Raw genomic sequence first — 16,047 nt, 5'->3', positions numbered from 1 at the left:
GAAATCAGATAGTTACAGTCACAGTCAATAATACACGGAAACACCGTTTAAGTAATGATCATGGATGCCCTGTTTTAATATTTGGGAAAATAATTTATGAAAAGTTGACGTGAATTCTTGGGAATTGAATATGAATTCTCAGTTGTTGCTCGATCGAGTCCTCCACGAATTTGTTCATCGCGATACTGTTATCGTTTATTATTTACAATAAGAAAAGTTGTGTGTTATACACACACGTTCAATAGCGTTTTACTGTGAGATAAAAAAATCGTTTTTCTCAGTCTGTGGAAACAGGTATCGATTATATGTAATCGGCCGCAAACAGTGATTTACACTATATATTTGCTGCACAAATTGCGATCTATTCGCAACACTATATTGCACTTTCCGATAAGATTAGCGACAGGGGCATCAAACTTAACAAGGATGAGTTTTATCTGTGATTTCTTCTGTTAAGTCGCGCAGTCTCTCGCCTTCGTTCGGTAAGATTATCTCATGCTCATGCGAAGAAGGGTAAACCATGCAAACTGCAGAATATTCCCATTAAATATATTACGCAATCCTCTGATCACCGGGCAATGACATTATCAAAGCATTAAGATTCCTCTTCTGTTAAGCATTAAAAATCGAGATACTTCAGATGCATGAAAATCAGGACATTTTTAGCCTTCAAATAGAATACTATTCACGTCAGATATTGAATTGCCCTATGAATTTATTGAAAAATTGTGAACATAACACCGAAAGTATTTCTAAAAAGTATTTCCAAGCGATATCGAAGTCGGCATTTCTCGAATCCTTTCGTATCACGAACCAAGCAGCTGAAGTACAATCGATCAAAATAACCGTAACAATAAAAATGCAGGAGTTATCGCAATTTATTGTTTGCTCCGGGTGCAATCACACGTCTAAAGTGTACCTCCGATAAGCACTAAATTTCAACAATTGATAACAATCATTGGCAGCAGCGATTAAACAACAAATGGAGATGATAAGAAAAAATATTGAGGATGATTGGCAAGAAGAATAAAAATTTTTATTCGCTACTCGTCTCATCAGATCGTGAGTTATCACGAGTTCCTTCCATTTTCTCAACGCACGTATTGATTGCTTAACTTCTCTCGTAATTACCTGGGTAGCTGCAGATATTGCACTATTAGGTACAACTACTACGTGTACTACAGGTTTCTCGTACTAATTTCCATATGCGCATTATAAATGTACTTGTATCCGCTTGTCCAGAAAGCGCTTAGAGATAAGAAATCCATGAACAACGACTGACGCCATTTTTTTCGATAAATAACGGGATCTGTTCTTCGTACGTCAAGTACCAAGGCTTAGGCTCATTGATTTGATGCAACAAGAAAACAGGTTTGCCACGTGTAACTCCAATGTTGCCTCTAACGATGATATTATTGACACCGATGTCATTACTTCAAACAAGCATACAGATGCCGATGCAATCGAATATCCTATATATGCACGCTTCTCCGCAATCGTTCTTCTACGGAGGAAAATAGAGGATTCAAAAAACCGGTTGAAACGGTTCAAACTAACACTCCACATTCAGCACACTGATTAATCGACTCTTTGAATTTGGACGAAAATATTCCAGGAAAGTCGATTAACTCACTGCTGAGAAAATGAAGCTTTGACAGGTAGAGGACAGGTAAAATCATGAATTTTATTACGAGTGACGCGTTCACGTATAGCAGGGAAAATTTTGAACATGCTTCATCAACATTGGGCATCCAGGAATTTTACTTATCTTGGTTTGAGTGTTTCCACACACCTTGATTAGTCCTAACATCTCGTTTTCAGCGACCTTCCCAATAAAATATTAAATCCGAAACTGCGTCCAGCGCACTCAATTGCACCATCCCATTTTATTTTTGAACTTAGGTAAGCACATCGCACTTTACTGATAATGGCTTGGGTGGTTAAAAGTTCTGCATATAACGTGTTACTTTGTCGGGTCGGTCAAGCTTACTCTCTTTTGAGCAGTGGCACTTTTAAAATCGACTTTTATAAATAAAATGTACGAAACACATTCGGCTTTAAGACTTCCCGAAGGTACAACCATAACTTACCCAAGCATGATCAATGGTGATATGCCATTTCGTAGTTGATGCATCCGTTTTTCACACCCTTCGGTTGTCTCTAAAATGTTGTATTAATTTCCATAATTTTTCTCCTTATTCATTAGTTATTTATGGCACTTTCACTTTCAAGCTTCTTGAAAATTCAGGTTTTATATGGTTTTCGAAAGTCTGCAGATATTAGTTATGAAAGCAAAGGTTCATGAAAATTACAAAACGGATTATTAAAAAATTATTAATATAAAAAAATCTATAAAATATAAAATTAAGGATGAACATTGCGTCCAAAACTTTTGATGTGCGCAGTTTATAATTCTTGCAACTATTCCAGTTATATTTTGCAGCAACGGCATTCTTCTTGCACTTGACCATTCAAATTTTGAAATGTTAGTTTAATTCTGTGTAATTGTACACATGAAACTGTATTCTCAATCTAAAAATATCAGTCTTACAGTGTTCCAAAATAAAAATGGAAGACCGCATTCACTGTTTAGTCAAATCAATTTTTTCAGCAGAATTTAAATTGCTTTCCGAATTTTGATAATCACTTGCCTTCAAAATTAAAATTAGTGTGAGAGTCATTAATATTATGTCTAATAAAAATGACTTCTGAAAACCGGTTAGATCAATAAAAGAGAGATTGATTATAGTTCGAACATTGGCGTCCAAACCACGATTATCCTACTCAGAATTTTGTACAATGGTCTCTGTAAACGACGAAGTTTGAAAGAAGATGAAACAAATCCGAGTGATTGTTTTAGAGTGAGGATAATAATGTATACATAAATATATATATATTTAAAAAAAAATGGATCAAAGCTGAGATGGCGAGAGTTGTACGCTGAACAAGGTTAACACAGGTATTCAAAGGTATCTCGATAAGCAAAAAGAAGTATGGTGCAATTCAGATACTGTCCGAGGTTAAAACAGGTATTCAAAAGTGTAATCTTGACAAGGAATACAGATGACAATATGGCATTTTGGTGAGCCCATGAAACATCTAAATGTCAAGGATAAATTCAATCACACAGTCTCGGCGGCACTTTCAGTTAATATGAATTTAGTGTTCGGTTTAGTGAAAAATGAAATTTCAGCAATTAGTCAATCGGAATTAACGAGGACCGCTCGGTGGGCATGGACGGCGGGCAATACGCCGATTAAGTAAGACAGCAACATAAGAGGAAGAGTTTCAAGCGTACATACATACGATACGACGTAAGTCTGCTCTATTAAGCCATAATGGACGCACAATGTGAGCAGCAAGTTCTCTCTGGAGTAAGCTATCTGACAAGACGCGCGCATCCTCATGCCGACATACGTTTGTGGTCCGATGCCTGCAGCCTCGGAGAGTGAGAAACCTTCGAGCAACTCTGGAGAAAACCATCGCGGGGATTTTCCCCGTTTTTGCATTGCAGCAAAGGGACTCGACGAGTGGAAATTTCTGCCGATGGTCGCTGTTTTTTATCGGCATGAGCTAACGATGAAAAAATGAAAAATAGAGAAAGCGTCACAGATACCGTGCCGACTTCGTGACAAAAGGGCCGGCTGTTTGCTTTTGTCAGTTTGAATCGCGGAAGGGAATATTGCCGAGGTGGAGGGGGGCTGCGGCCGGCACGGCAAGGTGGCGACTGACTAGATACATTTGATAAGAGCAGGCAAACGTCTTGGAGATACGCACACGGAGATCCAGCCGCTGGATGTGTTGTATTCGCGAGGTGGGGGTGGCGGAGTTCCTAGATCCTCAATATGTCTCAACAGCCGAAGGATCTCGCCCTCAGTCGAGACGGAATACCAGCACTTTCCGGATGCGAATTCATTAAACGCGGTTCAATCGGCGTTTAGGTCTAATTAGGGCTGCACGTCTCTCCGGACGACGGTGCAGGTTCGCGTTAGTCACTCGGTTAATTTGCTACATTTAGTTTAGCCTCTAACGGTGGGTGGCAGTGATCGTGCTCCTTGGAACATCATGCGTATACCCGCGAGCCGACCGGGACTGTCGAGCTATAGCGAGCATGAAGCAGCGTAAATAAACGATAAAGAAGACTTTATTATTATAATCTCTCTTGTCAGTTGCTAGAGAAGCGGTATAGTGGCAGAGCGTCATTCATTCTCGGGCTCGGTATCACGGTTTTTATTTTCAATCAATCCGTCAACCCGTACTCGCTCTTTTTCGTCCAGTCTCTGTCGTTGTTTTCTATACGGTGATTCGTAGGTGTTTGGAACTGCGCAACATGTGAATTAGACATTACTTGATACGGAAGTGAGTATAAGATAAGTCGAAAATAGAAGAATTGAAAAAACGGCTACTACTCGGGAGAGAGAATACACATAAATATGGTACACCTGGCTAGGGTAGAGGATTGAAAATTTTTCAACGATGTTTACAACGCGTCAACAGTCTTCTGGGTAACCGATCCAAGACAGAATCGTTGCAATAGCTGCTCACCGCCGAGCGGAAGTGTCTTGCCAGCATGAAGAAGCCTGACAATAATTCTAACCACGATAGAAACGGTCCGGAGCATGTCAATCTGTTGAGAGTTCCTTGCTCGACGCTTCAGACGCCGACGACTCCGAACCGAGGGCTCGAAGATGTCTTCAGAGAAATGCCGATCACCGAGGACACGGCGTGTGGAATTTGGTGTTTCCGTGGTCCGAATTTACAGAGATTCGCGAACAAGAAGGCCTACGTTTTCCTCTACGGTGTCCTCGGCTGCATATTCTCCGCAAGCTTTGCGTACTTCAACGGGACCATCACCACCATAGAGAAGAGGTTCAAGATACCCTCGAAAACTACCGGTAAGATCATCCTCGTCGACCCGAGTCGCCTTTCAAGAGCAGGATTAACGCGTCACGGAGAATTCACTTTGCTTTTATTCTCAACAGGATTGATTAGCGTGGGCAATGACATTTCCCAGCTATTTGTATCCGTCGTACTCTCTTATTACGCCGGTCGAGGTCACAGGCCCAGATGGATCGCCTTGGGCATTTACACGGTAAGTCTCTTCTGCGGCGTCTGAGTCAATTTTCAGATGGCAGCTTGGACCGTATCTGCTTCCTGAAAAACAATCCCAGTCCCCGCTTCGTACTCCCCCATTGCCATTGTACAGCTCGATTCATTATTTTACACGCGAGAGCTGGTGTACCTACCGCGCGTTTAACAGAGGTAACTAACTGTCAATTGACGTCGCGGTGCTTACAGCGCCGAGACTGTCTGATAACTCGATCATATTTGCACGCCCGTCGTTTCCATTACACTGCGACACCATACGCGTCTGCATGGGTCTACACCCAGGTAGGCACAATTGACGGGATCACTATTTTTTGACTAGTTAAATCCGGTACAATAAAAATTCTACTCCCAATTTATAGAAATACGGTGTGAATGTTCACCAAATTTGGTACTAAAGTCTAAAGTGGAAGCTGTGTTCAAGAATGTTCTCAGAAACACCGAGATCAAGATAAAGTCGAAACAAAAATTTCATATCGCATAGAATCCCCCGTACAGTAAATGCAATAGGATCAACAAAACCTTGTCGATCGACAAAGCTTCGGAATTTTGCTTGACCATTCTTGTGATAACGACGAGTCAATAACTGTTGACTGTTACCTGTAAATTGACAACCTAGCTGAGAACCGTGAACGCGTCAGATTGTCGAGTAGTCAGATATCGGTTCCAAATGCATGCATAGTATCAACCACCAATAAGTTTAACATAAGTTGATCACCGTGAGTATCCTTGGGTATCCACCGTATAAACTGTGCATCCATGTATCATCATCAGGTCGTTGTTTTCTGCTGCCTAACGATGCTACCCCACTTCATGTACGGCCCGGGTGAGGACGCTCTGGCTTTGACTAAGGAACACGGGCCGCTCGAGTCCAAGAACTCGACAGTCTTCATGGACAAGCAGCGGAAGAACCTCTGTCTTGGCAAAGAGGGACGGGGTGCCGAGTGCGAGGAAGCTGAGGGGAACTTCGCGCCCCAGGTGCTGCTCTTCATAGCCCAGCTGATATCCGGGGTGGGAGGATCCCTCCACTACACTCTCGGTGTCTCCTACATGGACGACAACATAAAGAAGTCGAAGACCCCGGCACTGATCAGCTTCTCCTACTTCCTCCGGATGCTTGGCCCCGCAATTGGCTACGGGCTCGCCTCCTTCGCCCTCAAGTTCTACATCAGCCCAACCCTGACCCCGACCATCACGACCCAGGACCCAAGGTGGCTGGGCGCCTGGTGGTTGGGCTGGATAATCCTGGCCATACTGCTGTTCATATTCGCGAGTATAATTGCTCTTTTTCCGAAGACACTGCCGAGGGCTGCGGCGCGGAAGGCATTGGCTCTGGAGAAGAGCAAGTCGGCGGCAAGCTTCACGAACGAGCCGGAAATCGAGCTGCCTACCTCGATCTCCGACATGATGAAGACCTTCAAACGCCTCCTGACCAACACCACCCTCATGTGCAACAACCTCGCCGCGGTATTTTACTTCTTCGGCTACCTACCCTACTGGATCTTCATGCCCAAGTACATAGAGATGCAGTACAAGCAGTCCGCCTCCATCGCCTCCCTCATCACCGGCACCGTTGGCCTCGTATTCAGCGCCTTTGGCATCCTCCTCTCGGGGCTCGTTATCTCCAAGTATAAGCCCAGGGCACGCTACCTCGCCGCCTGGAACGTCATCGTCGGCGCCGTTTCCGTCATGGGGATGGTATCCTACGCCTTCCTCGGCTGCTCCGCTAACGACAGTCAGGTCTCCGTTCTTCCCAATGGCGAACTACGTACCGAATTACCCTGCAACGAACACTGCGCCTGTGATTATGTCACCTATAATCCAGTTTGCTCGGAGGATGGACACACCTTCATTTCCGCCTGCCATGCTGGATGCAAAAACCTCCAGGTTAGTGATTATGCAGCATCGATTGGGTGTAGATCAAAATTCCGGATCGCTGAAATTCGGGTTTAACACTTTGAGGACGACTTTCATCGGTCCAAACGGTCAAAATCAAGATCGTCGAAACTTTTGTAAATCAGAACCGCCAGAATGACTTGACTAAATTTTGAGTCACGTTTTTTCAATCATAACTATTTTACCGTTCACCCATATACTCAAGACATGAGCAACTACTGCAGGAAAATAAAGAATATTCTACTGATTACGCTTGATTGATAAATTCGAATAAGTTCCATCACATTTTTCTGGCAGGAAAATATTGACGCATTACGATTCAGAGCGAATATTTTTTGATCGGATCTTACCGTCTTCGTAAGAAATAAAATAATAACGTACTCCGAATCACATTTATTGAAGCAAAGATTTAATTTAGTCATTCTCGATCCAGGTCGCTGAAAACGGAAGTAAAATATTTACTCAGTGCAGCTGCGTCACACCGAAGGCTTCGCAGGCGTTTTCACTCACCCTTCCTTCCAACGTGACGGTCTTCACGGATATTGCACTTACGGAAACAACGACAAAAATCGCGGACATGCCAAGGTTGGGCACCGCGCTTCCCGGAGCCTGTCCAGTCGACTGTATGGATAAGTTCTACGTCTTTCTGGCTGTTGTTTGTCTTCTCAAGTTCAGCGGGGCCACAGGAAGAGCCTCGAACTTTCTTGTTTCCGTGAGGTGCGTCGATGAAAAGGACAAGACCGTCGCTATGGGGTTTGGTCTGACAATAATGAGCCTCTTCGCATTCATACCATCGCCAATTCTGTTTGGATTCATTATGGGTATGTTTTAGGGTCTTTTGTAACATATACGTACAAGTTAATGGATGAAACAATGGGTGAATTTTTGAAAATTTATACCTCCTTAACCAATTATACAATTCAGTTGGGCTTTGTTTCATTTGAAACTATGAATATCGAGCTTCGCTTGCATAATTTTTTTTCAATTAAAATCAATAATTAGGAAGCATTGGTATCGGAAATAACACCAACTATTCTACTCGGTGACACGCTTTGTAGTGCTTGAGATGTCTCAAAAGCGGCTTGACTAATTAACTTCAAATTTGTAGACGGTATTTTTGGATGATTCATCCTTTTTACCAGGATTCTAGTTTCTTCATCATCACATTTTCTTAGTCAATTAAATGAGAAAGTTGGAAATTTTTTACGAAAAATTGAACGGTGAACATATTTAAAGCCTCCCCAAAGGTAAAGTTTTTGTTCCTAAAGTTGAAAAAAAAAAAAAAATGATTTTTTGTCAAGTATGTTATAACTAATTCGGTCCGAATTTTTTTCACAGTAAGGTGCATTCATTACACACATTTCAAGACTCGGAACATTATGCCCTGACTTGTCGTTGAAGAATTAAAACGTTTTTAAGTCGATTCGGGAGAGTAATTCGGATTCGAAACTCGGCAATGTTTCGTGAAAAAATGAATATCTCGTCTCGGATGACGTAAAAATATGAGGTCAAAAGTGGATCGAGTTCATCTAGAATGCCTCTCATACTACTAATCCAAATAATACCAATGATTTCGAGTGTTGAAAGTAAAAAAAATGACGACGGATATAAGCGATGTGATATATTGAACTATTTTTGATTTTTTTTCAGACAGTACTTGTTTAGTTTGGGGTAAGACGTGTACCGGAACAGGAAATTGTTGGCTTTACAACGGAGAGGCCCTGAGATATTTGTTGAACTTTACCGCTGCAAGTGAGTATAAGATATTTACGTAATAATACATCTGCGCCTGCAAGGCAGTTTCGAAGGATAATCAAAGGTCATGTAATGCACTCTTAATTTATGCACATAAATTTTTATCCGGAATTCCTATAACTACAGGCTTCGTCACAATTGGTACTATATTCGACGTGGGCGTTTGGTACTATGTCAAGGACGTGAAGATCTTCGACGAGGAGATCGAGCTGGAGGACATCGCGGAAGACACCTCCGACACTTGTGAACCAAAAGGCAAAAAGTGGAGTGAGCGCCCTCGAGAATGATAAAAAGAGAATTCATCGCCAGACACAAGACTTCCCAAAGTACCTTAAGCATCTCCTTAGATATTTATAATTAAATTATACAGTATAGGTACGCCATTTCAGCGGTACAAGTACCGGAAGCATATTTTTCTACGTGTATACCTATCAACGTCATTATACTATTCTATTACACATTATATGTAATTTATAACACTTGCGTGAATGACAGAAATCGTGTCAATCCCAGCTATTCCAAGATGAATAATTTTTGCAAAACGGGAATGTAAAAGCTGCAGGTGGCAATAAAAGTCTAAAAAAAAAAAAAATATCGACACTTTAAAGGAAAACTTCAAAACAATTTCAATAAGTTTAGTTGTATAAAATAAGCACTGTACCATCATCGTATAATAACGATATATGTATAGTATTGCTGTAATTGAGTTGATCCCCTTCGAATGTCTCGATGTCTAGACTCTAGGTCATCCGCTTTATAATATTCTCGCTGTCTAGGTTACCGCTATGCTAGCTATCGGTACTGGTGATGAATTATAAAAACGTGAAATTACGAGACAAGGAAAGTACGCAATAAATCGTTGGCTGATGCACAGGACGTTCATGAGGTTGTCAACAACATAATATGAATCAGGTAATAATATGAATCAGGTAATTTTAACATTCAACTTTTGACCAATTGAGTTTTATCCAAAAGCAAGCAAGTTGACGGTTGATCATTAACAGTACGAAGTCAACAATATTAATTATCCCGAAATTATTTTGCACAATTATATTTCAGATCACTTTCAATTTTTTCGGAATTGAAATCAATACTTGACGTGAAATTAAAGAGTCAGAATGAAATGGAAACTTTAGGACGGTCAATTTTTGTGAATTGAAATGAATTTCGATTTTGACGAGATGATTTTGTCGGGCGTAAACCAAAGAGAGTCTAATTTAATCAATCGTAATAAATAACAAATTGTAGTAGAGAATTTAGGGACTAGAATCAATTTGTCATTTTCTAAAAACTCGAATGATAAGCTCAAAGCCCTGCATCTACAAAAATGTTTTCACAAGCCTCAGTTACTATCAATTCAACTCCGTTAGATTCTTTAAATATTCTCCACAATGCCAATGTCTAAATGCTAAATGGCGAAAAATTAGGCAAGTTACAGAATCACAGCACAAATCAGCACATAACCGTTTTATTGAATAAATATATAAAATAACATATTTTCTTGTACTATTCAGTGTGACGCGCGAGGCGCGATCGAACTTGAACCAAGTTTAAAAATCTGTAATCAATGTTGGCAGCTTGGTTCCGCCTGGTGAAGTGGCCGGACTGCCACCGCCAAGGTTTTCCCGGGACCTAGCCAAGGCCTTGTTCTCTTCAACGTCAGAAGGAGGCAGACTGCCGAAGCCGGAAGACCCGCTGCTCTGTGGTGGTGGACTGGTTGGCAGCGGAGGAACTTCCGGTTCCGCGACAACGTCCTCAAGCTTATATGGCTCTGACTTTATCGGACTCTGGGGGCTTTCGAGCTCCTCACTCGGATCGTAGGTTGGAATCTTGTCGAGATCTTCGCGGCTAAGATGACCTTGAAAATTCTTCTGACTGGCCTGGATGCTCTGGATCTTGAAGACCGGACTGACAGGAGTTGTCGGCTCCTTGTCCAGTTCCAAAATCGGTATTCCAACCTCGTTGAAGTCCCCGGTGAGCCTGTAGGGCTCACGTTTTGCCGCAAGCTCTGGAGTGATCTTGTTTGATCGCTGCGGAGCCTTCGCCGAGTACTCGAAGCTGTCAGTCTTCGAGAACCCGTCGTCGTTATCGCTCCTCGACTCGAACTCCCTGACTCGTTCCTGGACGGGGCTCAACGAGCTCACGTTCTGCATGGACCTACTCGGCCTCGACTTCCGTCGTTCCCTGTAGACACCGTCTTCCTCGTCGGACTCGATTGCTGGTTTGGGCGAATTCTGTGTTGGAAAGGATGCTATCCCGATGTTGTTCAGTACAGGGTCGAAGTCCCTGCTGATTACGTTCCTCCTGGTCCTCGGGCCCGCACTGCTTAGATCAATCTCGACGTCTGAGTCCAACTCCAACGGTCTGTAAGCGATTTCCGTGCTGCGTTTTCGCCTTACTGGAAGTGTTTCGTCATCCGTTGATGAGTCCAGCTCGTCTTCCGTCTCCGCTGCCGTTCGGGCCTCGGTGACGGCAGGAACGGTACTCTTCGTCCTCATGTTGCCTGGACCCAAAGGTCCGAATTTCAACGGGGTGCTCGTCTGCGTGACTTCTTCCGCCACCGGAGGCTGATTAACTCGTTCCTGAGGAACTGCCGTGGCTGAATGCATAGTCGTCGTCAGGACAGTATCAACGTTCCCCGGATTGCCGTTAGGGTTTTCGTCTACGGTATCAACTGGTAATTGTGATACACGGTTATGATGAGTCAATTACAAATCGTAAGTGTCTGTGAGACAGTAACAATCAGAGGAAACCACTTCTGAAGTTGGGTGTGCAACTGACTTCAGAAATTCAAGAGTTCAAAAAAATTCATCACTTTACGTGTCTTTAAGTGACTTAAGTGATTTTATGACTACGACTACGAGCCTTCAAGAGACATCAAGTGACTTTACGTAACTTCACGTAACTTCACGTGACTTCACGTGATTTGAAGTAACTTCAAATTGTTCCAATTGACTTTAAGCAACTTCAAATGACCTAATGAGTTTAGGTGATTTTACGTTACTTGAAGTAATTCACGACTTCAATCGATTTCTAGTGACGTTAAATGATTTTTATTCACGGCGTCTTTCACCCCTGTCTTCAGGATTGGTTACACTCTCCCACACATCGGTACTTACCAGATTTTGCTGGAACAGGGTCCAGAACGCCGCTCAGTAAGGGAGACGTTTGCACGCCTTGGAGCTCGGTGTCCTCCGGTAGATCAATTTCGGGGTATCCATAGAGCTTAAGATTCCTGCTGCAGTACCAGACGAGGAACTGGAAGATCGCAGCTATCGCAACGATGCCCGCAGAAAGGTAGCAGATGTAGTCAGCAAGCTTGTCAGTGTCGTACAAGCGGCAAACGATTTCGTCAGTACCCCAAAGTTTGCAAGCTTTTGCCACGATTCGATCGTACAGTATCTTTCCAGACATGTAAGCCATCGTGGCTATGTGGCCCATGTGGAAACCTACGGTCAACGCTTTGTCTTGCGGGTATATGGCCCTGAAGACTATGATCACGTTTCCCACTGCCGCCGAAGCGAGCAAAGCCGTAACCAAAACCGAGCTCACCTAGTGTTAGAATTTCGAATGGTCGTTGATTATAGATTCGGGGGAGAAGGCGGATGGATTCTTGATATCTGATCTGCACTCACCTGAAAAATTATCCAACCGATATGGCAACTCGTCGAGCCGCAGGGTCCGTCCACAGCGTCGGTGTTGCCCAAGCCCAACATGTCCTCAACGCAGCTACAGTTCCTGTAGTACTTGGTGTTGTTGACGAATTCAACAGTGTGGCATCCCGCGTGGCACGGGCTGTAGAACGTGAATCTTCCCTGTTCGTCGCACACTGGGCGAAAGTCTGCGTCACGGGAACAGCCACAGTTTTTGTTGCAGTATTTGAGGAGTATCAATCTGTGAATTGAGGAGTTGTTAAAGTGTTTCAGTGACAAATTTCATAAGAAAGAAAAAAATTTTATTTTCAAAAATCTTGTTCTAGCCAGGCAATAGATTCTTAATCAGTAATTTGGTGTTCGATGACGCGTTATAGAAGGAATAGAATCGAAAGTGGATAATTATTTCTCTTACGTATCCCTGTAGGATCCGACTATCGATGGCTTGTCGCATGTGGCAAATGCTAGGGCTAGAAAAATTGTTGCCGTTAAAGCCATGGCTATGACGGTGTATCCTGCCACATATGATGCTGCAGGCTTGAACTTTGCGATGATTAGACCAGCGACGATGACCAACGAGCCCACGACGATGGGTCTCGTGATATCTGAGGAGAATAATTGGAGACGATGTCTTGGACGCAATATTTTATGGCAGTGATAAAAATAGCTGTGCGCAAAATTTGAGAGGAAAATTTTCCTGCTTATTTGACGGAATGGTCTCTTCGAAATGATCAGAAATCAAAATGAGCTTACGTGCGATCAATCTGGACGTCCATGGGTCACCGAATCCAAGGTACATCCCCGTCGGTCTTGGAATGTAGTATCTGGACTCGAGAAAAACGTTTTCATTCGCCTTGAAGTTGACCAATGCTGTTATGGCGAACGCGGCAGCCATTGCGTTGAATATTATTATTTTATTCGTAAACACCCTGAGTACCGATTGGAAAAATCCGGTACTTGCAAGTGCTTGGTTGTAGGATTTAAAGCTGCTGCGTCTGGACCCGTTTGCGCTATCCAAGATGGAGGCTGCTGCCTGTTCTACAACCTGAAAAAAATCGGTTTGTACCTTGGCATTGCAAGCTCTTCATCGATTTGATATGATATTTCATATTCTTTTCATACACCCAATTGTATTAAATGATATCAGGTACATGCGTTCACCTCTGAAGGTAATCTTCTTGGAAATATAGCAACGAAGAAAGCAGGAATTATTAAAAGAACTCCTAGGATTGGCCAGCCTAACCACCATGCTCCAATTTGTTTCTGGTAAGTATCCACCCTAGTCAAGTTCTCGGAGTCTATCCTAAACACATTTATTGTCAGTTCAGTTCATAATTTACACCATTTGCCAGAGACGCGTTTGCTTCTCTGAGAGTATACCAAAAGTGGTTGAATTCACTTTGAACTATTTTATATGATATTTTATATTTATAAGTGAAATTGCTCACATCAGGCATAACCAGGCCAACAGGCAGCCCAGCAAGACTCCGAAGCACGTGACAGAGAGAACAACTCCGATATAGATAGCAACGTTTTTCTTCTTGGTGTTGTCGTCAATGTAAGAGAGTGTAAACGCGTAATACGCAACGCTCGCAATTCCAGCGATGATTTGCACGACGATCAGCAGACCAAGAATCACGTAACCCGTGTCTGTGCTGTTCATGGTCAATGCCGCCATCTCCGGGGAGCAGAGCTCTGGACTGTCATCTATTGACAGATACATCCATTTAATAGACAGAGGAATTTTCACAATCATTATCAAGTACAACTTCTCTCGATACTCTCGATAAGCTTTACTTTCACTGGTCTGAATAGCGATTTTACAGATGCAACTTCTATTCCTCTGAAACCTACCAGAATAAAGTGACATGTGGGTGACATTTGTCGACCCAGTTTCCGCCTCTTCGCTGCTTGCCAGGTGTGGAATAATCAGCGAAAAATAGGCGACACCTTGCACCATGGCCAAGCCCCCAGTCCATGCGGCTCTGTGGATTCTGTCGCCCCAATATGCAACGGGGAGGCCAAATAACACAGGGGTAAGATACGAGAGAACAACAATCCATTCTGAAAGGGATCAAATAGAGCCGTGGGTCACAAACAAGCGCCATCTTCCACGGTCGGACGAGGTAAGAGAACGATGTTTCTTTGACTTACCGATTATGTTCGGATCGAACTGAAACTTCCTGGCCACAGTGTGACTCGTGATCAAGAAGTAGGCTTGAGCTGCAGCCTGGATGGTTCCGATGGTGCTGACGAGACCAACGAACAAACCTCGCGTGGCGAACCTGGCAAGTTTGGGGCAGGGCATCTGTCCGCAACCACAGTCGATGGATTCGTCTGGAATCGGATTGGCGGGTCCCGACAATCCGCCCTCGAGTTCCGACCTGACCACCCTCTGAGGTCCGATCGCCATTTCGGTCCCTGGGAGAAACACGCTTCACTTCACTGTTCGGGAGTTCATAACCGATCGAGCGTAATTCGTTATCAGATTGATCTGAGGCGATGACGAATCATCCACACCTCACGATGTGACTCGAGGCTGGGTGTTACAACTGCATGTATCGACTCACCGAGGGTCCCGAAACACTTTAATGTTCGACGAAATACTGCAGGGTGAAAGGAGAAGCGGAATTCCGAAGTTTTTTATTATTTCAGGCGCGAATTTGCCCGTTATTTTTATCCAATTCGAGCATTTTTTTTACCCCGGATGAAACGTCTGACGAGAGAATTAACCGCGGAGGCACAATCTGGTCGCTGGAGCCTCTATAGGCGCGGTGATTCGAGTCCACGTGTTATCTTCGCGTAGATACGGCAACAGATATCTCGCTTGATAAAGTTGCGTGACACACACGCCTTGTCTTCTACTAGCGTATATGGGCCACGTCCAAAACTCGCGCAAGGATGCCCTCGACTCTGAGGGCTCTTCGTTTCATTTTCAATTCAGGGTCCAGTCTCGATGAGGTGAAGAGCAAACTCCTTGAGAATTCCAGACGTCGGGTCGAACTCTCACGCATCTTACTTGTAATTTGGTAATTCGTTGTAAAACATGCTCATCTAGAGCGTCACTCGTAGTGCGTAGAAATTAATCTTGATTGAAGTAGTTCGTAATAATGACTCATCGTTCGTTGACTATAAAATTCAAAAAAATTTGTTCAAAGGTTCGAAGTTTTTTTTTTTTTCAAAGCTTGGGAAATTTACTTCATGTTCTGCACTGAAATCACTGACATCACCTTCAGGATCTGGAAGAATTTTTCACACTATGGTCATCAAGTTTCGAAGGTCTTTGGAATTCCATTTGGAAAGAAAAAACTCTGGACATTATCCTACAAGTGTTACCCGTTTACCATGCAATTACAATAATGCTGAAAAGTAGCAAAGACGAAAATGGAGTGTCTGAGTGTGTTATAATTTTGGGATTTTTGGAAGGTTCCAGAACTCGCGAGACAATAAGGTAAAAGTCCACCGAAGTCGGCGTTCTAAGAAAATGACGGATGCCAATTAGCATATGAAAGCCTCCGAGAGGCAGAGGGCAGCTCGGGGCAGCACTTGGCAGGGCGATCACGTTTTTGAATATTAAGGGCGGGATTACACGCAGGGCTTAAGGCGCGAAATTTAGTCCGGCAGAACCTGGAAAAAA

General features: G+C 43.3%; 2 protein-coding genes across 2 annotated transcripts; one reads left to right on the top strand and one right to left on the bottom strand.

The window, feature by feature from the left end:
* Nucleotides 1-3,849: 3,849 nt before the first annotated feature.
* On the top strand, nt 3,850-9,612 carry LOC124408839 (solute carrier organic anion transporter family member 74D). Its single transcript, XM_046886082.1, has 6 exons — nt 3,850-4,895; nt 4,983-5,092; nt 5,881-6,993; nt 7,436-7,823; nt 8,653-8,754; nt 8,884-9,612. The coding sequence occupies exons 1-6, from the start codon at nt 4,571-4,573 to the stop codon at nt 9,042-9,044; spliced, it is 2,199 nt and encodes a 732-aa protein (XP_046742038.1). The 5' UTR covers nt 3,850-4,570; the 3' UTR covers nt 9,045-9,612.
* A 597-nt stretch (nt 9,613-10,209) lies between these two features.
* LOC124409407 (solute carrier organic anion transporter family member 2A1-like) lies at nt 10,210-15,198 on the bottom strand. Its single transcript, XM_046886999.1, has 9 exons — nt 14,565-15,198; nt 14,265-14,474; nt 13,859-14,117; nt 13,572-13,713; nt 13,164-13,455; nt 12,826-13,015; nt 12,393-12,651; nt 11,877-12,309; nt 10,210-11,431 (listed from the first exon to the last, which is right to left on the bottom strand). The coding sequence occupies exons 1-9, from the start codon at nt 14,821-14,823 to the stop codon at nt 10,308-10,310; spliced, it is 3,168 nt and encodes a 1,055-aa protein (XP_046742955.1). The 5' UTR covers nt 14,824-15,198; the 3' UTR covers nt 10,210-10,307.
* Nucleotides 15,199-16,047: the final 849 nt, after the last annotated feature.

This window comes from Diprion similis, chromosome 8 (genome assembly GCF_021155765.1).
Source record: "Diprion similis isolate iyDipSimi1 chromosome 8, iyDipSimi1.1, whole genome shotgun sequence".
NCBI classification, from domain to species: Eukaryota; Metazoa; Arthropoda; class Insecta; order Hymenoptera; family Diprionidae; genus Diprion; species Diprion similis.
The sequence above is the reverse complement of the archived record's forward strand: the minus strand, read 5'-3'. Positions and strand labels throughout refer to the sequence as shown.

Excerpts from the sequence above, each read along its gene's own strand:
- LOC124408839 (XM_046886082.1), top strand. The coding sequence starts at position 4,571 with ATGAAGAAGCCTGACAATAATTCTAACCACGATAGAAACGGTCCGGAG. Across the intron at positions 5,093-5,880 it reads TCGCCTTGGGCATTTACACG|GTCGTTGTTTTCTGCTGCCT; the intron begins GTAAGTCTCTTC and ends TATCATCATCAG. Across the intron at positions 6,994-7,435 it reads CTGGATGCAAAAACCTCCAG|GTCGCTGAAAACGGAAGTAA; the intron begins GTTAGTGATTAT and ends TTCTCGATCCAG.
- LOC124409407 (XM_046886999.1), bottom strand. The coding sequence starts at position 14,823 with ATGGCGATCGGACCTCAGAGGGTGGTCAGGTCGGAACTCGAGGGCGGA. Across the intron at positions 13,714-13,858 it reads TTGGCCTGGTTATGCCTGAT|GATAGACTCCGAGAACTTGA; the intron begins GTGAGCAATTTC and ends AAATGTGTTTAG. Across the intron at positions 13,456-13,571 it reads CAAGAAGATTACCTTCAGAG|GTTGTAGAACAGGCAGCAGC; the intron begins GTGAACGCATGT and ends GATTTTTTTCAG.